Here is a 25,880-nt window from a genome sequence, read left to right as displayed (position 1 = left end):
TCAACTGGTATTGGAAACTTGCCCTTCACAGCCCATGACGATGACAATGATGATGATAATGATTATTATGATAGTCCATCTCTCCACCTAGTGGTGAGGTTAATAAAAATACATTTGCGGTCAGCGAACTCTCATCAAGGGAATATGGCATCATGGGCATCCCTCTCAATCTAAAATAAATAATCAGTTCAATTTTATTGTTTGTACTTAAAACAAAATCTATGAAATCTTTTTTTTGCTTTTCTTTACTTCAGGACAAAGATTCCTAGACATCAGTAGCTACAAAAATGTGACGACATGAAAATCTATCTGCCAGATGTATTCAATATTATTTTATCATATTTTCATTTTTAAGTCTAAACTAGTTTAGACTAGTTGAGCCAAAACAAACAGGTTCATCTTGTGACAGGAGACCGCTGAGGACCCTGGTCCGCTGACGTCAAATCTACATCTGTAATTGCCCTGCGCATGCGCTCTGTTGCAGAGGCTAGACACCGTCTGCCTTATTGGGACTATCGATGCTGTGACTTTTAGCGAATTAGCTGCTAATTGCAAGCGGTAACGGTGGATATTCGTAGTCTATTGTGGTTATTCAACATTGGTAATTCCGTTTAAATTCACAGTCAACGCTCGTTTCGCCGTGCGGACGCGTCAGACGACACAAGTGAAGTCCTCTTGTATATAAACAAAACGCAGCGAGCTGCTTTTTAAGGTGGCACGTCAGGGACTGCTGTAACAAAAAGGCTCGTCCGATTCCGTTTATCAAGTTAGCTAACTTAGTGTTGGCGCCGCTGTCAGAGATGGAAACGACCACACAGCTTTGTTAGGAGTTAAACTCCAAAACTTGTGCGAGCGAACATGAGAGAAGACGACAGTTTGTTGTCAGGAAGGCAGCCCATGGCGAGTGAAAGAGGGGGTGAACATCACTGCTGCTGCCCCTACTTTACGGAGGAGAAAGGAGCACTTGCTAACACGAAGGCTGACCTGGGGTCTCCTGGTCATCTGTCCAGGTCTTTGTAGTACAAAATCAGACTTTGGCACAATATGGAGACGGTGGGGAAATTTGAGTTCAGTCGGAAGGACTTGATAGGACATGGCGCATTTGCTGTCGTCTTCAAAGGCAGGCATCGAGAGGTCAGTACAGTCCCTATCCACTATTGATTTGACTTTTTTGTTGAATGTATATTATTGCAAACATAGACGAAATAAAGGGTCGTTGGAATGGTTTGGTTGTATTGTTAGGCTTGAATCGCCTTTTATTTTCCATCTGGTGTATTTGTTTTCATCGTACGGCCTTAAGAGGCCTGGGTGCACATACAGGATGTTCCTTAAAATAACAGGCAGTTCATGGATAAAATGCTGAAATACTTTTAAAATACTCATATATATATATATTCTGAAAGTACGATTGTCACTTTCTCAGGGTCATTACTTTTCAACAGACTGATAATACAAATGATGCACATCTATGGTTGTGGCAAATGTAAATGTAGGCCAGCAGAGTTGTATTGTTTCCATTAGCAAGCTCCATACTGAGGCCACCAATAAACATGTTGAAACATGTCTTATACTTGTAGTGAAAGAGTATAAATTCTAACAGCTCTATAATGACTTGATGAGACATCATGCATCACATCTTCTAAGGAACAGGCCTGTAGCATCTTTGTTGCTCCATTAGTAAATTGGCATACAGATAAATTTCATCCATAATGATATGAGGATAATGGCATCGAACAACACATACTGCAATACATATATAATACAATACATTCAAATATGCTTTATGGTGAGAAAATGCAGTAACAAGGGCATATTGCATTGGGTTATAGGAAATATAGTTTAGGTAAAGGGTCACAGGCTACACTGCAAAACTGCCTAATAGTAACTGGACCTCCTGGCTGATTACAGTCCCAGCAGGTGATAAGTAATCAGTACAAAATTCCATTAGGAAACCCTTTTAACCAACAGCATGAAGGAGAGAAGCATATAGACGGACAGTTCAGTGTTAATCAACAAATATGTACTTCAATACAACACTTTGAATATCCTAGTGTTATAAATGTGCTAGAATCCAATAGTGAACTGTGCAGCGACATGTCGAAAAAATAATGTTGTACATACTGACAGATTTTGGCATTTGTACTAGTGCAAGGATAGAATATTCTCATTTCCCAAGCAAAGACACAGTGTAACTAATACTTTGCATTGCATTAGTTTCATCCAACAAAACTGATTTTGTATGTAACATGTCCTTCTAGAAACATGACTGGGAGGTGGCAGTAAAATGCATAAACAAGAAGAACCTGGCCAAATCCCAGACACTGTTGGGGAAGGAGATCAAAATACTCAAGGTAAGTCACAACCTTTGAGAAATTACTCTTTTCAAAGAGTTTCCTGATTTTCAGTTATTATGTTACTATATTTACTTAAAACATTATTATAAGGAACACATAAAACACAACTGAAAATGGAATCCAGGGCAAATAAACAATACTTAGTGTCCACAATGGCAGAGGACACAAAGTATTCAGAATTACTGATGTTTCTCCTATCAAATTTGTCACCTTGATTTTTCAAACTGTTTCAAACAAATCTGTATTTAATACATCATTTGCCTGATGGTGTGGTAATACCATATTCTGTTGTTTTACATCACCCTGGTACAACAGGGGGGCCTAAATGATTGTACAAGTCAAGCTTGACATCTGTTTGAAGTCAAACATTTAAAGAATAAAGGATATATGAAGTAAACAATGATTTTCCTTCTCATTCCTGCAGGAACTGAAGCATGAAAACATTGTTGCATTACTGGACTTTCAGGTATGCTATACTACACTCACAAATGGCATCTAGATAATGTCAGGTGGTTGTCAAGGCTTCTGATTACATACATTATCATCACACTTTTTACGGTCCTATCAGGTCTTCCCCATCAGTCTGTATTCACAAAGTAGAGCAGATGGGTTGTTGAATGTGTCTGTTCCACATGACCCACTTCTGTCTCGTGTAGCTTGAACTGTTTTGTTTACCCTACTTGTTAAATGAGGCTTTGCTACATTTGTTTGTTCTGAAAAACAGTTTGTTTCATCCTATTCAAGCACGTTTTCTTCTGCTCCTCCGCGTACTGTCAATCCTTGTAAAATTTCAGTGAATACTTCAGTATTTGTCTCTTGTTGTACATCATCGTTCCCTCGTCATCATTTCCCATGTTTACGTTTTGTCTACAGTCACATGCCCTGTTCCTGCCAGTCTCAGTTTTACTTGCCTAAAGTATTCCTGTCCAAGTGTTTAGCCCCCTTTTCCTGGCACAAGTCAGGTGCCTAGGGTGAATAAATACAAACACAGAAGAACCCATAGCAGAATGATGTTCTTGCCTGTAACTGGTCCGAAGCTCGCTTTGGTAACTCCTCCCAGATAGTTGAGACGGCACAACCTCCTGGCCCCACACAATCTATCTTAACTCACCAGGTGTTTCTTTTGTCTTTTTGGTGCATGGCTGACACACTGCCATCTGGTCAAAAACATCTAATGCTCAGATTATGCTAACTGTCACATCTGCCAAGACAATATTGCAAAATGACAGTGGTTCATTAATAGTCCGGGCATGTTCTGCTTTTGGAGAAACTTGTTAAGAACAATGTCTTTGTTTAAGCTTTATAAAAATGAAAATAAGTGTTGCAGGAGTGCAGACATACAACCCACTGCATTACTGTTTCTTATCATTCTTTCACTAAAAGACTTCTGGTGTCACTGTGGTCTTAATTTTGGTGCACTGCTGGGCTGTTGAACTCCTTTTTTTTTTCTTTTTCTTTTTTTTTTTACCCCATATGAGATCTCATATTTGAAAACTGCTTATGAAGTCTGGTTGGGAGCAGATGTTGTAGGTTTCATTACCAGACCTAGAGATTTGTTTTATTGATTCAAGTTGACCTTTCATCACCTAGCCTTATCTTAATTTTCAGAAAGCTCAGTCATCACGCAAAGAGACTAACAGACAAGTCATGACCAATGACACTTACATTCAGCTGCTCAAACAAAGCAGTATAGTCACCTTGTTGTGTTGGTAGCAAATACGGATTTAACTACTATGCACTAGAGCCCTTCATCAGTATCTTCAAGAAAAATATTTGCAACCAGTTGTCGTGTCTTTGCCCATGCAGAACACCAAAATACTCCACTCCCTTATCTTCATACCTACTCACAGTGGCACTTCTCTCTGGGCATCGAGGATAGTCTGAGCTGGGCTCTAAGATTACAGGGTTTTTGTCACACAGCGGTAGAGAGTGGAGATATTCTTGGTAGAGGTTCCTACCATCCAGCTATCTAATTAGGTCAGGAGGAAACTGAAACCAAACCAAACACTGGACACCATAGAAATGTCTTTTACTTTTGCCTTTCACATTTTATCTAATTGTCTTATACAAAGTGACTTAAAATTACCTTGAGAGTTGAGTAATTATATTGCTCTAGTCTCAGGCAGACACTAATGTGACAGTCAAAGTACCAGAGGATTTTAGCAATGCAACAAGTTCCTGTTTCTACGCAGGTTTTGAGCAAGAGCAAATAGCAGATAGACCAACTCAGCAGAGTAATCTAATGTTTAGTTAAGAGACACATTTTCACTCAGTTAAAAAACACAGCGCTTTTGTAATCCTCACTGACATCGCTCCTTGTGAACCAGGAAATAGTTGATAGCAGAAAAATGACCCAGTATTCACTCTGTAACTGTATGTAACTGTTGTGCATGGGGTCATTTGAATTTTGGTTGCAAAGTCATCGCGCAGAGACAGCCTGTGGAAACCAGATGGTTGGCTTACTGGCTGAAACTAACTGGCTGGCTGGTTGGTCGCTGTCCATCTTCAATAAAACCAAAGACAACCAATTAAAGAAAGCCTGACTCAGCTGAACTATAGAAAACAGTCTGGTGGATTCAACAAGATATTGAGATCGGGTCAGAGTGAGAGACCACAGTCATCTGTTGCCATGTGATAAGAGAACTGCACTCTGTTTTTCCAAAACTTGTGCCTCAGACAGGTTGTCTGTAAGAGAGGATAGTAAAAGAAAGTAAATTACATTAGAATATTTGCTGATCTCCCAAATATGCAATTTCAAAATGATCCAAATTGTTTAGTATTATAAATGAACAGCCTTTTTATTGTTTGCTGGTGTTGTTGTGGCAACTTATGAATTAGCCTTTTAGATAGTTGAGTAATTCTCACTGTCTCTCACTTGCTCTCTCTCTGATTTACTCATTGTTTTGAAAATGCTGGTGACAGCTGAGCCAACTGCTCTGATTCCCTAATTGTTTTGGCTCAGTATTAATGTAGAACTGTGGGTCGTTTTCACATTTCTCACTAAAGGCAGGCAAGCTTTTACTTTTATATTTATTTATTTTTTATATCTTATGCAAACATATGCAGAGTGCCACACTGTAAAACAGGCCACATAAAAAAACAGTGGTTCAGGACTCTGTGATAGATCCAGTTTTAGAAAACGTTTTAACAGACTATTACTGACCAAAGCTGTGACAGCTTTGATCAGTAATAGCTGGCTTCTATCTTTCACTTTCACTTCTCTTTTTCCACTATCTCTGATCCGTAAACCTCCATCCTGAATTTTTATGCAATCCTTTAGGCTGTGGTGTTTTTCTCCAATCCAAATCACCAGCTTAGTTTGCTTGGACATGATTGGCGAGTACAAGTACCACCTGTTCCTTCCTTTGTCTGTCACTGACATGTGTTTGTTTACGTCCCCTCTTATCTCTTCCCCTTTTAGGAAACTGCCAGCTCAGTGTACCTGGTAATGGAGGTAAGGCTTGCTGTGATGTTTGGCTTTGTTTGAACAGCGCTGTATTGTCTCAGCTTTTGCAGGCAGCTCTGACAGGGCCCGGGCTATAATTAGCTGTATCCTCAGGCATCAATGGGGGTAAATGGCTGTCAGTCAGCTTCCAAATGCTGCTAGTTTATTTGCTTTTGCTGTGGCTTGATTTCTTTTCCCTGATGAAGAGCCAGAAGGAAAATAATATTTGTGAATCTTCTAACTACTTGACAGTTTGGTTTGTTTATTTTCTTGACACATTTTTTTTCTAGCCAGTTTAAGTGCCTAAAATCATAGTTACATATTGATTATTCCTGCAAAGCATGGTGGGAATCGTTTGCCATGCCAGCCTTTCTTGTTCTGACAACAAACACGATTCCAATTGCAGTATTTTCAAACCATGCATCAAGATATTTTTTTAAACATTATCCCCACCCTGGTTTGTTCTGTTAATGTGTGTTGTAAAGATACAGGCAATATTGTGTTAGCATAATCACCACCTAATCACAATAGCTTGCTCAGACACAGCTCCAACATAAAAGTGAGCCGGCAAAAACTGACAACATTGTAGATGCTCAATTGAAATGTGAAAATGGTTGAAATGTCTCCGTAAGCAGAAAAATTATTTAATTTTTATTTGTATCCTCTAACTTCCAGTGGGTGGTAGTCTACCTGGGCTCCATGTAAAGTAAGAAAAGTAAAATAAACAGCAAATAAACATCACACAATGTTAGTGAATTTGTGACATTTACTTGGTGAATATTGTGTCTAATGTGTATAATTTGTACAATTTACATAACAGCAATGATGACACAGTGTCCAAGTTGTTAAGTATTGTTCAGTAGAGAGTTTCAAAGTGCTCTAAACGTCATGTAATAATCCAAATTGGATACAAATGGTAGTTGCTGGTTTAAAACAGTGTTACAGAGGCAGAACACAGATGTATGTAAAGGAACAGCAGATGCATTCCTCTAACTCATCCCATTTATTATCATACGTTCCCTGGTTATCTCTGTCTTCGAGAAGGAAATTACTTGTGAAGCTGCCTTTCAGAGCCACACCTGTCATAACACACCCGTCCTTCCCTGGGTTCATTCATATTAATGCTGGGAATGAGAACAGGGTTATAAATCTGTAAACACATCACTCTTCAGCAAATCACTCCTCTGATCCTTCTTGCTTTCTAGTTCCTTTAGAGTCTGGGTGATGTCAAACACTTATTCACTATGGTTACACATCAGCCCTCATTGTTACCTGTGTCTCCTAATGTTATACCTTTTCATCTCCCTCCTTCTCTGTTTTTGTTGCTCCCTCTCTCCCTCCCTTCCTGTCTCTTTCTAATGACAGTACTGCAATGGGGGTGACCTTGCTGACTACTTACACTGTAAGTCCAACAATGCATCTTCTAAAAGCTCCAGGTGCTTCTCAGTAGAATAATCAATGGAATTGATGGTGAAATGTCATCTTTGTTGCTTGATGACAAGGAAGCGAGAGTTCTTGTTCTATAAAAAAGACAAAAAAACAAAACAAAAGTAAGAATATTAATGTTTTCATGCAAACAAGGTGAATATTAATCTTTTGAAGTGAAGTTTCTTGTCAGTATTTGTTTAGGAAGGGAACCATTGAAGTTACAAGATCCAAATTTGGCATGGTAGTATTGTACAGTATATTATGACCAGAGAAGGGTGAATCTCAGGAAGGTGACAGTCCTTGCTATGTTCATGTAGCGTGGTGCAGAGTGAAGCTGCCCTCCACTACACATTTAATTTTAAGTCTTTTATTTTGTTCTGTAAAGAGCAAACATATACTTTATCATCACCGTTCGCCACACACACACACAGTGATTTCACACTCAAGTGTGTGCTCTCGTTCTCTGAACGTGTTTGATATTTGAACACAGAAAAATGATGAACATCTACACTAACATCCAAACAATAAATCACGTCCGTTGTATTGCTAATCCGGACCATTTTCATCATGTACATTCAATATCAACTTGTTTTTCGAATACACAGTCAGCCAATCATGTATACCAAACATTGTCAAATTAATCAAATCAACCATGTATCTATTTTAAGTTATTTATGTATTTATTTATGAACTAGACACGAGCAGTCCGGGCTGTTTAGACCGGCTCCTAGTTCTACTCTCCATCCTCCCACTCGCTTGCGGTAACTAAGCAACCAGTCCCAACAGCCGTTTTCGGTACGTTACTTTCGCTGACCAATTAACGTTTATAAACAATACCACATATAACGCAACCGGGACCATAAACTACGACACAACATATTCACCCCTCACTTTTACAATTCGTTCTCGGAACGTGTTCACGCGAGACTTCCCTTGTCCCTGAACACACACAGTGTAGCGAACGCGCTCGTCCTGCTGGTCGGAGTTAGACACATACTGCTACATGATATTACATTTTTCAAACAATAAACAAACCTTTTCTTATCATAAAACACAGACAATTTTAACCACACTCTGAACATGAGCTGTACTAAATGGAAATTATGTTAAACATGTAAATAATAATAATAATAATAATGTAGGTATATTAACCCACTGATGGCTCTGTATGCCACATTCACATTCCTATTGGCTTTCAAACATAATTTCTCATGTCTTTACATTGAGGTTCTTGTTCTTTAAAAAGCACTACAATACAACAATATAATGCCTCATATTTGAGACTGAAAAAACAAAAACAACTAGTAAATTCATCTAAGCCATAAAACCAACTCTCAATTTTTTTTTTATCAAATCTTCTTGGAGTCCTAGAATAATGGTCTCTGGTAGGGAACAGCTTTTTAAGTTGTAGAAGAGGAAGAATTATTTTTCAGTTATCTTCCACTGCCACAAAGATTTAAAGAGTATACGCAGTAAAGTGTACGCTCCAAGGCAACCATTCAGGTCACAATTCACAAGTTTTTTTTAGGTAGTGTGACAGTAGGAAGCAGCTTTTTGTCTAGAGCCCTGAAGACAGAAACTAATTTGGTGATTCACTAACAGCTTCAGGACCTTCTGAGTACCTAAAGGCTTACAATAGACGTTGACATACAGTGTAATAAAACCACAGAGAAACTTCCCTGAAGTATTCTCCTGTCTTTATTCATCATAGATTCAGTATGTGAGACATGCATCACATCATGCAGAGAGGACACCGCCTCTTTGCTTTTGAGTCAATACAGTGCGAGCAAACTGGAAGAATCAGATAATCTATATTTCTGCCCAGGATCATAAATTACAGTGCTCTGAATAGCCAGAGTACTCAACTCTTCTGACGTGAGCCTTTGTGTGTCAGTAAGGACAGGGTGGGAAATATGACATCAGCCACTACCCACTCATTGACAAATTATGGCTCTACCTGCTAACTTTGTCTGCCAGGTCCCCAAACTCTAAATAGAGGTCCTATTCCAATAATAGTCATTGCTGTCCTGGTTTAAAAAAAAAAAAAGTTTCACAAGTGGTTTTGGATTCACTACCCACTGTGGTCAATGAAGTAAACTTTTTCCTGGCTCAAGTCAAGCCTGAGCCTGGCTTTAAAAAAATCAGTTGGAAGTGAGGCGGAGTCAAGACAGGAATTCAAGACAAGGGAGGGACTCTCACATAGGACCACATTGTACAACTGTGAGGTGAGGGAGATGATTGGAGGGGAAAAGAAAGTAAGAGCAGAAGGTGATAGTGGGGTGATGTCAGGCAACACAGATACTTGAACAGTAATTTTAGAGGTAAAATGAGATGGTCTGGTTTGTGTAAACATGAGCTGACTTCAGTGTTTGTTAGGAAAAGTAGTGTGATTCGCCTGGATTTGAGAAGGGGTCATTCAGTTCATATCTGTCTACACATGTAGACAGATATGTCTACACTCGTGTCGTGGTCTGTACTTTCACATGCATTGTAGCATATGAGAATCACACTGTATACCTAGTATACCAAAGTTGTTTTAATAAGTGTTCACTTATTTACCTCTTGTTGCTCTGCAGCCAAAGGCACACTGAGTGAGGACACAATCCGGGTTTTCCTGCAGCAGATTGCAGGGGCCATGAGGGTCCTACAGGCCAAAGGCATAATCCACAGGGACCTCAAACCCCAGAATATTCTGCTCTCCTACCCACCAGGACGCAAGTCGCACTCCAACAACACCTGCATCAAGATTGGTAGGTTTGATGGTGTGAGAAGGTGTGAGCAAGTACACACAGGTGACAGCATGCAAGTGTTTGTACATACGGTACATATGGATGTGCAGTGCATGTGTAACATTGGTTTTCAGTTGTTGCCTTTTTTCTTTTTTTTTTAAATTGGGTTGTCACAAAGTGCAACAGAGTGAAAAGGATTGGCATCGGTTTTATTCTATAAGGAGCTTTTGTAGGAGGTACTGCATATGGATAAACAGCAAAAATGACTTGGATGGAAAGAAATGATTGATCATCAAGTTAGACATATACAATAAATAAACAGGCAGTGTTGTTGGTTGAGACTGTTATTATTGTCTTAAGAAATGAAAATAAAATGCTTGCTCTAAACCTGTAGTATCTGTTGACTAATATGGGCAAAATTTATATAAAGATCAAGTCAGAAATTTAAAGTGCAAAATGGTTTTAACATTTCAGATGTGAGACTACAGCATGTGGGTGTACATTGTGATTTATCAGGAAAGCACTACAACCCTCTACAGGAGCGAAAACTAATTGAATCTCATGAAGCTCCATACGGAAATCCCTATAGCATAATAAAGCTCTGTGTAGCCAGTTTTATTGCAACAGGAGCTAATAATGATTTCCCCAAGGTAATTGATTCCACTAAGATTGTGAGGCTAAACTTGTTAGAGGAAATTTATTAGATTATATGAAGAATTTTCCCTCAGATGGGTTTGCAGTCTTCCTCTGATGAAGCACATCACTGAAAAAATACCAAGAGAGAGAAAACCTATTCACAAATGCATGATGTATATGTCTCATCAAATCTTCAGTTTGACTGATTTGACCCAAAAAGTTGACATTTGTGTAACAACAAGTAATCACCATAATGAAAATTGTCATGACAGAGCACAGAGAGAGTGTGTGTGTGTTGTTCAGCTGCTCGGAAACTCTGCTAATCCTTGAGCCTATTAATTCTTTTTTCCCCTGGAGAGAATTGGTTTCCCAGCAGGAGTGAAGTCTGAGGCTTGTTTCAGTCCTAGTCACAGCAGAACGTTATAATCCTCATGACTCTGGGAAAACCTGCTCAGTCTCACACACACACACACACACACACACACACACACACACACACACACACACACACACACACACACACACACACAAACACACGAACACACAAACACAAACAAACTGTTCACATACATACACACATTGTACCTACACAGATGCAGGTACAGACACACAAACACACACACACACACACACGCATCAGTAGTGAGGCAGGGACTACTGAAAATGATTGTTGCCTTGTTTAATAGGCAGTTTGCTGCCTTAAGGACATTCGGTAACCTTTAGAGTTTGTTTTAAATTTTATATAATTTTGTATATTTATTATGACTGAGCAACAGTCATTTGTTTTTCTCACTGTGCCTATAATTCCCATGAAAATTAGCTACACAGCAATTGTCTTGATTATTTTTTATTACTGATGAAGTTCTACTGTCCAGAAGTACTGGTTGGCAAGTACTTTACCAAACCATAACACCCAAGTGTTTGAGCTCCAGTGTGATAATGCAGCATTGTCGTCACACAGGTAACGATATTGAAGGTCTGTGTCTCAGCCAATATTGCGAGAGCATTATAATGCATAGTTTTGAAAATAAATAGAGCATTCAGCTGGGAACCTGTAGCACTGTTGACTTTTTCTTTTCCTTTTTTTGCATCCATCTGCAGTTTTTCTTTGGAAAGTTAGTGATTATCCTCAGGACCTGCACATTGTCTGTATGAAGATACAGCTGCGTTTGCTTCTGGCACCATATGTTAACTCATCCTCTCATGCCTTTGCTTGTTCTTTATCCCACACTTCCGTCCATCCCTCCTTCACTTTCCCTCTCTGCAGCGGACTTTGGCTTTGCCAGGTACCTTCAGAACAACATGATGGCGGCAACACTCTGTGGGTCCCCAATGTACATGGTAAGCACATTTTGTAGGGTTTTTATATATGTGTAAGGGAAATAATTGCTAGCATAGTCAAATGTTTCAGCTGGTTAATAAACCCAAGCAAATTCAAATTTAATGAACTCTGTGTATTCACTCATTCCAAAGGTTAATAGGACGCAGTGCAGGCAGGGAAGGTATCTTCATTTTTAGTTTGAAATTAAGGTGCTTTATCATTTCTGAGAAGGCGTCATTTTGAAAACACCAATTTTTGATCATCAGCATTAATCCACCCCTACTTCATGATGGTTCAGCAGCTTCAGTTATTTTTCTTCATGTGAAACAGCAGAGCCGCAATTGTTTTGATTTCACTGTGGTCGTTGAACCCAGTCTCTAAAACAATGCAGCACAATACAACAATACAGCAAACTCCTACAGCAGCAATAATGAGACCTTAAACATCTTGTTAAATGTTCATCAAATACTTCCAAAAAGGGGTCAACACTGAAAATGATGTCCTTCTTTTTTCCTCACCAGGCTCCTGAGGTCATTATGTCCCAAAACTATGATGCCAAGGCTGATTTGTGGAGTATAGGAACCATAGTGTTTCAGTGCCTGACTGGAAAGGCTCCTTTTCAGGTAAATGCACCACTTTTATTGGTTGTATGCAGATTTTTCTTTTTTTTTCTTTTGGGTGTCACTGCAGATCATGCAGATTTTTCCCATGATAACCTGCTTCACACACACAGTATATACTGTACCTACACTGTCAAGTAGGGATGGACCAGTGTGGAAATTCCAGAGTCAGATTATCATACCAAAACACCACACCAACTTTACTTTACTGTTAATATTGACCATTATGAAATCATTTATCAGCTACTGTATGTGTGTGAGGTGTGCTGTCATTTATAATTATAACAAAATTAAGTTTATTAAGTCAAAACCTACCTGAATGTTCCTACAACATGTTTTCATCCTTGTCAAGAAACAGCAGTTCAGTCTGTGATCAAACGGGTTGTCTCCTCTCCAGATAATGTGAGAGATGAACAGGAACTTGAAAACCAAACGGTTTGTCCCGGCTGACTTGACTAATGTTGAAAAAGATAAAAGATGAGACACATAATTTATCTTATCTTAACCGGCCCAGCAGCATTTCTGAAACTTCCTGAGTCGCTTCATTCTTTGCTTTATTGATGGCCATTTTAAATGAGTTGTCTGGCATCTGTGTGTTCATGCCCAGGACACACTTACATGGCAGACATTCATGTTCATGTTCATTCATGTTAATATCTATCTATATACTATCTACTATGAACTATCTCTGTTACTTTTTGTCATCTTTAGGCTAGCAGTCCCCAGGAGCTCCGGCTGTTCTATGAAAAAAACAAGAATCTCAGCCCCAAGTAAGGACTTACAGTGAGATGATGGCATGTTTATTTTTTTAAGTGATCAACAAATGTGATCATTTCTTTTTGCATTTGTTTTTTAGATTTTGCTCATAAGAAATGAGCACCATTGCTGTGGTACATCTTCAGTGCAGAATATTCAATTAAAAGTGAACTCTTCAGAAAGACCCCATTATCTCTGAGAATGTGTTTATGTCACTATGAACATCTGATATTTAGATCAGTCACCTGAATTGCAGTTTGTAAATCTCCCTTTGAGAGAGATGCTACCAATCATGTCCACATCAGCTGGGCTGTTTTAACAGCTGAACACCAGTTAGTAAACAACATTGTAAGAGATGACAAGCCCCCAAGAAATCACCAACAGCCCACTCTTTTACAACACAATGTCTGTAAAGGTTTTACGTTTCAGTTAATCTCACAGTTGCCTAATGAAAGTCTGTCTGGGTTTTCAGGAATGTTGACAGTCATGCTAACAGGGAGAGACATTGTGTATTTGAAGAGTATCATTCATTTCATTTTTTGTAAGAAAAACAGATGTTTCTTGTAAAAAACAAAACAAAAAGAAAACACGAAGAGTAAATAAAGTGCAGCTAAAAATGTTGCTTTATCTGTAGCAACAGGTTTCTGTTGTTTTTGTGTGACCTTTCCCTCAAGATTTTTATTTTTTCTGCACAGCAGCAAACACGGATTGTGGTTTTATTTGTTTGCAGCATCCCCAGGGAGACTTCAAGCCATTTGAGGCACCTGCTGCTGGGACTGCTGCAGCGCAACCACAAGGACCGCATGGACTTTGGTTAGTGAACATTGCACTAAGATGTCAGAGTGAAAAGGAATTAAAACAGTTGACTACATGGTGTTGATGCAGACTTACACTGATAACCTAGATAGTACATTCTGCCACATATGGTCTGATACAGAATTTTGTAGATAGTTTTCTAGCTACATTACCCAGGAAACAGATGTGACAAGTATTCCTGTGAATGTGGTGTTTCCATTTAACAAAGAAGTGTCAGATTAAGAAATAACACCCAGGCCAAAGATGCGATGATGATCTGCATGTGTGTGTCTGTGTGCTGTCTGCACAAAAGGTCACTGTATTTGTATCTTGTGCTGTTGCAAATATTCTGTTAGTGACACTTCTTTCCATGACCTTCTACTGATTACATTTCTTCTTGTGTTGTTGGTAGATGAGTTTTTTGGTCATTCTTTCCTGGAGGCTAGCTCATCAATGAAAAAGAGTAAGTAAGAATAAATAATACATTTCCTAATACAACCTGCTTAGATAGTTGTCAGAAATACAGGAGTTCAGGACTGTCTATGAGCACTTCTTGATGTATCAATCTGTAATGTTTTGCACACTGATCTGGGGTAGGCACCATAAGTATGTAACACATAAGTAAATAATAATAAACACATTTTCTGAAACCATACCACACTCTCTTAAAACAATAAATTCAAACTTCACAGCTCTTCCAAAATAAAATAAAACCCTACATACATTTTTTTATCCAACTGATACACTCATTCCATCATAGGTTGTGAAAACAGCCATATAGTGATGAACCTGATTAACGGCTAGTATATTTTATATTATAGTAGCTGCCAAGTAGACTTTTGTTTCTATTTCTCACCAAAATGCATTGTGTGTATCCTTGAGTTTTCTAACAAATATGTTTATTTTTTGCTACAGTAACTCCAACTGTGACCATGACCTGCTTCCCAAGCTCTGCATCAGCCAGCTCTTGTAGCAGCTCTTCCACATCTCATCTCGCCTCACCACCGGTTTGTGTTTATTATTTCTGTATTATTTCCCTGTTTCTCTTTGTTTCTCTCTCTGTGCCTGGGTAATGACACTGTGTTTTTATGTGAAGCCTAAGAAACCTTTTGTGCTTCCTTTCTTCGTTTATCTCCTACTTTCTGTCTCTGTGCCCTGCAGCAGTCTCTTGCTGAGGTTCAGCATTTGCGTGCCAAAGCTCTGGCCTCTCCTACCCAGGAGGCCACTGGTTTTCTCCTCAAGGACTCGTCTGGAGGGGGCGGCAGCAGCAAGAACTCCTCCTCCTGTGACACAGATGACTTTGTCATGGTGCCTGCTCACTTCACGAGTAAGAAAACACTTTTTATTTCATGGGATCCCTACCTAAATGGCCAAGGCAGCTGTGCATTGTCCTAGCTTTGGCTCCATTATTTTGAAAGTGTGTTTTTTCAGACTGGCTTTTATGTGGCATATTCAGCATTTTTTAGACATCCCTTCTCTGTTGTTCTTTTAATAGAAATACTTGGGAAATCCTCTTTTCACTCCACTTTGATTTTGCTGTTTTTATTTTTCGGGCTTTCCAGCAGGTGAGCTGACATGTGAGAGTAAAGTGCTGCAGGACAGCCTGATGAACAGTGGGTAAGAAGTCAAGGATTGGCCAACACCTGTATTACACAAATGTAATGTTTTTTTCTCAGTTTGTGTCAGTTTCTATTTCTGTTTCTCCACTTTAATCAGCTCTCTTCTGGCATCTGCTGGTCTGTGTAGCCAAGCCAAAACACCCCCACACTCACCTTCCTACAGTGGCTCTCCAAGTCCTGTCAGGTAACAGCACAAAGCTGAATGTTTGGTTGTGGTCATACATGTTGTGCTATGTAGCTCAGAGGTCATGACACTATCAGGAAATGGTTAATGGCAGCATGTTGTTGTTATATAAAGAATTGAACAGACCATGCTATCCTTACAAACAATGTACAAGTTTGGCAGTATTGTCTGTAACACTGAGCATCTGAAAGCAGTAAACTTGTCTGTGTCCTCACACACACACACACACACACACACACACACACACACACACACACACACACACATACACATACTAACTCCTCTCTTGTCTAACTGTTTCCCCTGGCGCACACTCTGTTCTTCTCACTGTTGTTGGCAGGCCCAGTGAGTTCTCGGGAAGTAACTACGGTGGTAACTATGGAAACCATGGTCAGTCATTGCCTATTCCAGTCCCCACTCAGGTCCAGAACTATCAGCGCATGGAGCAGAATCTCCACTCTACCAAACAGGATGGCTCACCACGGTCTGTATCCACACACACACACACACACACACACACATGTCACACATTTCTTAAACTGACTGCATGAACTTGACGTTATTAGGCTGTCGACACCGGTGCGTCGTTGCAGCAGTGGGAGCTCGTTGGGCTTTGCTCGGACTGGACCTTCACCATCCTACGGGCAGGGAGCAGTCACCGCCACCCGCAGGCTCTCCCTGGGAGGTGGCAGAACTTTCCAGCTCTCGCCTCTAGGTAGTTCACAGGCTAGTCTTCACTTTGTAAACCACTTTCACAGATGCCACAGAGACCACACTGCATCTACATATTGAATAGAAATTTGGACAGTGTAGCATCAATAGTGACCAATTTTGAGCTAACTCGTTGTTGGCTTTATGGTAATAGAGACGTGGGGAAGGTGTAGTGTTGGAACAATTAGTCAACTAATTGATTAATTCAGCAGTCTGCTGATGACCACTCATCACAGGTTATGGACATGAGTTGTGTACAGTTCAGCCAGGGAGGATTTTTCTGTCTCAGATGTTTAATTTGAAGGACTTTTAGAGACTTGAAGGGGATAAATTATTTAGTATTTCACAACTTAAAATTATTTTCCTTACTTTTCGTTCTTTCTTATCCCTTTAATCATATATTGACCCCTCAGATTTATCTTAGGATGCCTTGGGGCATCCTGACTACCATGTTAGGAACCACTGTATGAAAAGGTGCATCGATCAAACCTGTAAATCTTTTATAAAGTGGAAATACTCAGCAGTCTCTGGTTTGAACTATTCATATATGAGGATTAGCTGCTTATTTGTGTTTTAAATCATTATAGATCAAATATCTTCAGGATTTGAACTAAACAAGCAATTTAAAGTTGTCATTTTAGGCTTTGGGAGCATGTGATGAAGAATTTTCACAATTTTATAATATAAGGTTGTAGTTGGTATTTGAGTCAACCTGGTCAGTAGTTTTGTAAGTTATTGGCTGAGAAAATCAACCAACCACTCTCCTTCTCCACACCAGTTGCCCTGGTCTGCTCTCCGCCTCATGCTGGCACAATTCCTTAGCTGTGTGGACATGCATGCCAGCTGGGCAATGGGGGGGTTAGGCAGGACTTGTTAATGTCTGCTATCTCTTGGTCGATATGTTTTTTCTTGTCCTGTTTTCTTGTCTTCTCTGACATTTTCATTCTGTCAGATGCCACTTGCTATCTAAAACCAGAAATATTCTGACCTCCTCCTGTCTCACGTTCCTTTGCAGCTCCTCAGCTCACTGAAACCCGGCCGACTTCTCAGCAACACCCACAGACGACAGGACTAGGCACACGGCTCCACAGTGCCCCCTGTCTGTTGGAGTGTGTCAGTGGTGGTGGGAGGCAGAAGATCAGGAAGCAGTACTCGGACCCTGTGGTTGCCCCCTCATCAGGCCTGATGACTGTTCGCCCCCTACACTCTTCCCCCAGATTGAGTGAACTGATGCAGCGCAGCCCCCTCCCCACCATCCTGGGCTCCCCTTCCAGGGTTAGCTTTGTATGTGAGAGAGAGAGAAAGAGCGAGAGAGAGAGAGAGAGAGTAGAATGTGTGTTTCAACTGTCTTGAGAAACACAGCACAAGAAAAGACAACCAAGCAGTTTAAACTAACCTGTGGTACCTCTCCTCTCTCTTGTGTCTCTCCTCAGACCATCCCTCCATTTGAATTCCCTAAGCCTCCCAGCTCTCCAAACCTTGTGACCTTCCTGACACAGCAGGGTTTGGTCATCGGCTCTCCTGGCAGCAGGACTGCCCTGACAGAGCCCAGAGAGCCAGGACAACAAGCACCTACGCAGGTCGCACAGCCTGCACACTGCATCCACAGACTGAATGATGATACCAGGAGCTTCGGAAGGTTAGATTATTGTTTTTTTCTATTTGTCATGTTTACCTTGCTGATGCTGCACAGGCAGCAGAAATTGTTTACTTACAGATAGAGTTGTTTCGCTGTCTGCAGGTCTCAGAGTGCTGGTCGTCTGTCTGACATGCTGCTGATGGCTGCGTTTGGACCAGGTGGACCTGTGGGTGAAAGAGGCAGCACAGAGAACCTGACCTCTGAAAAAGCCATAGAAATAACAGGTAGGCATTTCTATTGGTCGAGATTTACAAAGATTTATATGCAGTTTCCTTTTGGAGTGGCTAGGTCTGACAGTCCCACTAAAGAATTGGATCCAAATTTAAGGCTGTGAAATAAGGTAATGGACACAAGCCTTGCCTGCTCCATTACCTTTTAATCATTATTCTTCTCTGTCCTCTAGCACCCCCAGGTGCTGGGGTAGGTCTTGCACCTGGATCCAGCAGCCCAGCACAAGTGGTTTTCACTGTGGGCTCTCCTCCCAGTGGCAGCACCCCACCTCAAACCTCCAGACAGAGGAAATACTCAGGTAGCACACACACATCCTAACACTGCTGAATATATGTTATTTGTCTCTACATCCCCTCTGCAACAAGTGGGAATCAAATTCCACTTATGCAGCAGCATTACTATTATGCTCTGCACATAACACAACATAAAGCAGCAGGGAAGCTGCTATTTTCATTTTTGATAAATGTGGAAACTTAATTAAATGTGATGGAGAAAAGTATAAAGGGTTGATTTTCAACTGGCCAAGATTTAAATGAAGCCATACTGTGGAAATATTTAGTTACATTTATGGAGTAATAACCCAAATGACTGCTTTTCCTAACACTCACTTTTCCAGTTGATAATTGCCACTTCAAGTTTTTATGAAAATAAAAATTCATGTAACTGCTTAATCATTAATTGCCACGCTTCTTTACTCAGAAGCATGAATTCCAGGAACAACAAGCAGTAGAGTTGTAGTCTTTACAATCTTTTTATTTATAGTTGTTCACATTGATTCTGCTGTTTATTGTACAGCTACGAAAATTCATGGCTTTGATGAGAAAATTATTTTATGCCTTTTCTTTTTCTAACTTCTGCAGGCTCCTTCACTTCAGTCAGCCCTGCAGGCTCCTTCACCAGCCGGTACCCCCAGACAGGCACCTATCTGGATGGTTTCGAGGCTCCTTCCAGTCCTCGTTACAGTTTCACTGATCCTATCACAGCCAACATGGGAGGCCCCGTAACCTTTGAGGCTCCTGAGCTGCCTGAGGAGACACTGATGGAGGTGAGGAGCAGGTTTCCCACACACCTCTGGAAAGTAGTGACAAAGCAGTCATTACTTTGACTCTGTATATTTTATGTATGTGTGCAGCAATGACCTTTGTTGTGTACATCAATCCTTCTCACAAAATGCTGATATTAGCATAGTGTAGTGTAGTATCTTTAGCTCAAGTCTATGTGTTAAAATAGCCTAAGGTCAAACCCAAGAATGGAATATTGAAATGCACTGAATGACCTGTCTCCTGTTAAACTCATTTTCCTCCCACCAATACAGACTGAGTGCAAAATCACATTATGGAGTCCTCTGTTTCAAATTCTCTCTATCTCTCTCTTGGCCTGTCTTTCTTCCTCCCTCTGTCGGAGTGCAGCAGGAGCATACAGACATGGTGCAAAACCTGCGTTTCACGTTGGATTTTGCACGTTGTCTAATGGAAGTGGCCGGGGCCCGTGGTGCTGCGGTGTTGGGGGAGCAGGTGGACATTTCTCATCCCTCCCTCCTTCAGCAGCATAGCCTGGTAGCAGATCAAATAAGCTCACTGAGCCGAGAGTGGAGGTAAGGCCATATCAAGTATGGGTGTGAGTCTTTGTTGATAGCAATGATACTGTTTATTTACTTCGGATAGAAAATAATTTCAAGGTGGATCTCTTGGATTTGCACCACTTAAAACAGCCTTAGGGACAAAACTGTTTTGTAATTGAGCAAATTAGTAAAAAAGATCTGTCAAGTGAGATTTCCAGCAGGCAGTAAGCGGATTTGTAGAGCCTACTCAGGAGTATTGACTGCAATGTGTCAAAATTAATTTTGCAGTTTGAGTTGAGTTTTTCACGAGAACAAACAGAAACACACTGAAGGAAATGTAATCAGCTGAGGCTTTTCTGTACTGAATACAGGGTGGTAGAGTTTGAATGTAGACAAAAATGAGGATGAGATTTCTTTTGAGCATTAGATCAAAAGATCATGCAGATATTTCACTAACTTGTATCGTGTGTGTGCATGTGCGTGTGCATGTGTAATTGTGTTCTCAGTCATGCAGAACAGCTGGTTCTTTACCTTAAGACTGCAGAACTCTTGTCGACTGCCTTACACACAGCCATGGAGCGAGTTAAACAGGGCAAACTCTACCCATCTTCAACAGTCAAACAAGGTAAGACCCATTTAATCTTGTAAAAGAGAGGGTTTTATTTGTACATTAAGAAAATTAAAACACATTTTGATTAAAGTGTCTTGGTAGCATATTAAATTTAACTTGTCAAATTTTTCTGTCCATATACAGTGGTGAGGAGGCTGAATGAGCTGTACAAATCCAGCGTGGCATCCTGTCGCTCACTCAGCACTCGTCTGGAGCGCTTTTTTTCCAGGAAGCACCGTCTTATGGACCAAATCACCTCCATCACAGCAGAGCGGCTGCTGTTCAGCCACACTGTGCAGATGGTAAGCCTGAGACAAAATTAGACAGTTTGAATCATTAGATACTGTAACTGTGGTCATCCAATTATCCCAGTGTATGTTACTCACTGAAGTGCACGAATGGCAAAAATATCCCTTCCAATCTCTCAGGAAATAGCAACACACAAAGCAAGGAAAATAAAAGTTGCTAAATTACAGCATTAATCACAGAACTGATCATCGTATGTCTCAAGAGCATTATACTGGTATTTTAATCAATACTAAAATCAAACTTATTTTAACGTGAGCATCCTGGTGTCATCTCAGGTTCAGGCTGCTGCGCTGGACGAGATGTTCCACCAGGGGGAAGCATCAGTCCTGCGCTACCATAAAGCTCTGCTGCTGATGGAGGGCTTGTCTCTGCTGCTCACTGAACAGGATGACATCCTCAGTGTTAGCAAATGTGAGTATGTCTGCCAACTCAACTCACACAAAGTGGGGATGTCACCACTCAGCACCAGTACCCACCATGCAATATTCCTGCAGCTAAAAGTAATTTTTTATGTTTATATTTTTTTTTTTATGTTCCTCAATTCAAAATGTTCCACTGATTCAATGATGTGAAAACTTATATTTCAGTTTATCAGTTTAGCCAATTTATCACTTACTAAATAGATAAAACAGCAGCTAATGTGCACGTCTTCATGGATATGACTTGTTCTGCTGAACCACCGACTGACTATTTTTCTGTTTTTTTTCACTTTCCCTCTGTATCTGCAGGCAAGGAGTGCATTGAACGCCGCCTCACAGCTTTGCAGTCAGGACTCTGTGTTTAAGTGTCCTACACTGCGTCTTAGAGTGTCGATATGATGTCAGTCATTTGCACCCTGTGCATTATCAACGAACCAAATCTACACCCACATTACATGGTTTTAAGTTAGAATTGCTTTAGTTTTCACTAGAAAACCACAAGATTTCACTTTCACTGAACCTCTAGAGTATGTGCTCTTTGAATGACTTGCTGTTCATGTCAAGTTTTGGACAGTGACAGTGACTTCCCCAACACTAAACTTGGACCAGTGTTGGACATGAAGCATCTGCGCTGTAAAAGAATGTCTGCGCTCTTGTCTATGTGAGAGGACTGTGCTTCTGGCACTGAAAATGGTATTTTTTGCTAAGAAGATGATTCCCCTCACTAGGCGTAACACATGCTGGAGCAATTATTGCCAAGTAGTCACATACACATACAGTACTTATCTAGATATAAACGCAAAGCATTGTAAGATGCACAAATGCTACAAATTTGCTGTACGCAAATCTATAGACAAATGTTATCCTTTACCAAGATCAGTGGCTAGACGGAAAGTGTAGTATCTGCTGTACACCTACACAAGGACGTTTACTGATGAAGACCAGGAATGGCCACGTATCATTCTCATCAGATGTGTGTTTGTCTTATACCCTTTGTTTGCTTTGCTGGGTTTATGTTCTCTGGTTTTTAGCTAATTGTTGCGTGCTTGCTGAAGGGAAGTATAAATAGCATTGTTACAGTTTGTGGCCGGGAATGCATAGAAGCACTATTACAAAACTGTTGCCAAAATGACTTTAAAAAATGTAGTTTTGTTTTTTGTGTTATGTTTTATCTTTGAGTCACTGTGGATATCCATGCTGGTTTGGAAAAAAATCCCTGTTTGACACTTTACTGATTCTAAACTTGCTCACTGGCATAGACCAAGTCCCCACAGTGAGACAATAGCACCTTTTTATACAGCCTGTTTACCGTTCTGTATAAAAGGTACAAATATGGAATGGGGGAGCATTGTTTTTCTACTGGCAGCACAGGTAGCTGGAATAAGGAGGGGTCTTCATGAGTGTAATACAGCTGGATCCCTCTTTACAACGGGCTAATGGCGTAAGGATTTTATTTTTTAAGTTGTAGCAGGTATTAAAAGCAACAGGTAGAAAACACTAACTACCCCACTGCTACATGCAAAATACAGCATTTAATTTCAGAGGGACTGAAACTGGTCTGTTAGCATCCCTGATCACAATCTCGTTAAAGATGCTGCAATAACCTGGGATGTATTCTTCAGGTATACAGAAGCTTAGGTGCTGCTGTTGCTGGTAATCTCTTTAGATTTAGATCTCTTTAAGATTCCATATTCTGTCTTTTTATGTTTATCTATCAGTGATGGTGGAGTTTAGCAAGTATAATCAAATTTGAATGTAGTGCTGACAGGAGTGAGGAGTGACCATAAATATTAGCCAAATGTTTGATAACTAACATTTAGACTGATCCCAGGGCTAATGTCTGAATGCTTTTGCACTGTTGAAGTACTGTACAGAAAGATCCTGAGTGGAATATGCTAAACATGTTCAGTTTTTGTAGATGCCTAGACAGATTTCATATTTCTACTTCTATACTTTTAGTGCAGTTTTAATTTAGTATAATAGTTACTGTCTAAAGGTAGTGTAGATCTGTGAATGTTGACAAAGAGATGGTATAAGCTATGAAACCTTAGAAAGATTTCTTTAGGAAAAAAAGGAAAAGAAAACTTGCTTTACACTGAAGAAAAAAAAATGTTTTGCATCAATTGTGTTGTGTTTTATTTCAGTGTAGTCAGTGGGTGATGATTGTGTTTGATTTTGAAAAGTGGTGTGCTGATTTGGAGTGCTAGTTGAAAATGTGTATTTTACCTGAAATATTTGTGCATTGCTGATATTGACCTTGGCCATACATCCCCAACAAGGTCCCTTAACTCCTCTGAATTTTGGGCCGATGGTAAGTGTCAATGTCTACGTAGGTTGCTTTCAAAGTAAAGTTTATGTGTATGCATGCATGCATGCATGCATGCATGTGTGTGTTTGTGGTGGTTTGAGGTATTAATGGAAAGTGGGATTTGTTCGGTACAGAAGCAATGACATTGCTCTGTAACAAGAGTGAATGATTTGATTTAGACTCCAGCTGACTGCGTGGATGTGGTTGACTCTGGGTAGGATCCCACTTTTACATATGAAACAAAATCCACTGAAAATCAGGGGTTCCTTTTGTGTAACCTACTGCCAGGCCCCAGGACTACTTTCTTTTCCTTGAGTTGTGTTTTCCTTTGTCTTTTTTAAGTTAAGATGGTGAATAAGTTCATGTTTTCGAATACAGCGTTGTGAGGTCAGGGCTGAGGATAGTCCCCACAGAGATCATGAAGCCAGTATAGTAGCTTTGTCAGCAGAACAGAATGGAAGAAATGTTTTGTTTAGTGAAGGTTTCTCTAAATATACATGATGTGTATTTGATTTGTGGCCTTTTGTCTCTTGTCAGAGAACTTTGAAGTGTTTTTTGACATTCCGAGAACATTCTGTGTGTGTATAATGTTAGTTTCAGTGTACATTCCTAATATCAGCTCATCCACTGACTCTGTCTCTACACATGCTGTTCTGTTCAGTCAGTATACAGTGGCAATGTCTCAAAAGATGATACAGGTAGCAGAAAAGTGATGATCTCTTATTTTTTGTAAAACTGATGCATGTGTCACTTTTTATTGTACAATCATAGCTATCGGCCATGCTAATGAGGATTATATTGGGCAGGAGTCAAAAGCACCATAAAGATAATTTGTGCTGCAGCTGAAATAATTAAAGAGTAGAGAGGTAGAGAACAGCAGGTTGTTGTATGAAGTTGAGAGGCAGTGCCCTATGACAAGCACCTATCCACTCTGATGAAGTGTCCTTGAGCAAGATACTAACTCCTTACCAGCTGTAGTGTTGCTGTTCAAAGTATCACATAAAGATAAAATTAAATGTAACCATCATGAGGATTTAGCCTTTGCTATGTGCACTCCCACAGTAGATCTGTCATTGATTTGGATTACTGTTTTTGTATGTTTGCGAAGAACATACCTGAATGTTTTCATTTTGCGTTTTCACTTTACTAATTCTGTATTACCTGTAAATATTGTAAATTAAGTTATTGTTGTTATTGCATATATGACGCTGCAGGCATGGAAAGAACAGATCCACCTATACAGCACCTATACATTTCCAAAGAATAGGCCTTCTGCTGATCTTCCATATTGTCTCTTACTGTCACAAAAACATTTTAATGTTGTCATATCTATGACAGACTCACTATCTCAGCGTCCCTGTGTGTGATATAACCTTTACTGTCTGAGAGTTGCAACATGAATAAAGTGAAAGGACAGGTATAGTTGTCTTAAAATTATGCGAATTTCTTCTACTTTTGTGTCATCTCAGTTATGGAGATTTTTTATTTTTCCTTGACCTGAAGCTTTACATGCATTTATAGAAATCCTTATCCCCCTTACAACTGTGACAGGTTTTATGATCATATACAACAGTTGAATTTACTCAATCATAAACCACACCATCGTCATCTTGGCCTTAACTCAGTAATTCAGATCACAATTTAATAACTAAAGTACCTTTTTTTCCTCAGTAGTCCCTTTAGCTATGGGATATTTTTCAAGAAAGTTTGGAAATGCAAGTAGAGCCTTTATCCTACTGCTGACCTATTAAACCTAGTGCCATTTAAACTGGATAACAGGGACTTTACATTAAGGCTGCTTAAAGGAATATAATAGTGTTTTGGCATGGTATAGATAATTTATTACAAGCCATCTATACCTCATAGTACTGCAAATTTATGAAATATAATGTCATTTTTTGTTTGTTTGTTTTCTTACATTCAAACAAACCACTGGCTTCTATTAATTTAAGTGCCCTCTTTAGCTTTCAATTAACAAATGCTTATGATAAATAACAACACATTATACAATAATGAAAATAAGTGAGTTCTCTTGGGAGATGTCATCTGATCACCCAGAGTATTGTACCTTACCTATTTGGACTGAAGTGTGTGTAGTGTTTTATTTCATTTTATTTTATTTAAATGTGAAACATATATATTCTTAGAAATTGTTAAACAAATAATTGGCATGCAAAACTTTATATTGTCATATCAGGCAACATT

General features: G+C 39.7%; 1 protein-coding gene across 2 annotated transcripts; it reads left to right on the top strand.

The window, feature by feature from the left end:
• The first annotated feature begins 474 nt into the window (after nucleotides 1–474).
• Nucleotides 475–25,112, top strand: ulk1b (unc-51 like autophagy activating kinase 1). 2 transcript variants are annotated; one of them, XM_087174207.1, is made up of 27 exons: nucleotides 475–1,134; nucleotides 2,259–2,351; nucleotides 2,779–2,820; nucleotides 5,776–5,808; nucleotides 7,165–7,201; nucleotides 9,804–9,977; nucleotides 11,860–11,933; nucleotides 12,435–12,536; nucleotides 13,245–13,303; nucleotides 14,020–14,102; nucleotides 14,497–14,547; nucleotides 15,000–15,091; nucleotides 15,249–15,411; nucleotides 15,647–15,701; nucleotides 15,801–15,887; nucleotides 16,228–16,371; nucleotides 16,454–16,602; nucleotides 17,614–17,873; nucleotides 18,032–18,237; nucleotides 18,340–18,461; nucleotides 18,641–18,766; nucleotides 19,329–19,513; nucleotides 19,878–20,062; nucleotides 20,536–20,654; nucleotides 20,784–20,941; nucleotides 21,224–21,359; nucleotides 21,677–25,112. In XM_087174207.1, the coding sequence occupies exons 1-27, from the start codon at nucleotides 1,045–1,047 to the stop codon at nucleotides 21,730–21,732; spliced, it is 3,081 nt and encodes a 1,026-aa protein (XP_087030333.1). In that variant the 5' UTR covers nucleotides 475–1,044; the 3' UTR covers nucleotides 21,733–25,112. The 2 variants fall into 2 exon arrangements, with proteins under 2 accessions (XP_087030333.1, XP_023262881.1); XM_023407113.2 differs by having other exon boundaries at nucleotides 15,246–15,411.
• The last annotated feature ends 768 nt before the right edge of the window (nucleotides 25,113–25,880 follow it).

The sequence above is a fragment of the Seriola lalandi genome, unplaced genomic scaffold (assembly GCF_002814215.2).
Source record: "Seriola lalandi dorsalis isolate HSWRI2012SDOR001 ecotype SW California unplaced genomic scaffold, Sedor1 jcf7180002054328, whole genome shotgun sequence".
NCBI lineage: Eukaryota > Metazoa > Chordata > Actinopteri > Carangiformes > Carangidae > Seriola > Seriola lalandi.
The sequence above is the reverse complement of the archived record's forward strand: the minus strand, read 5'-3'. Positions and strand labels throughout refer to the sequence as shown.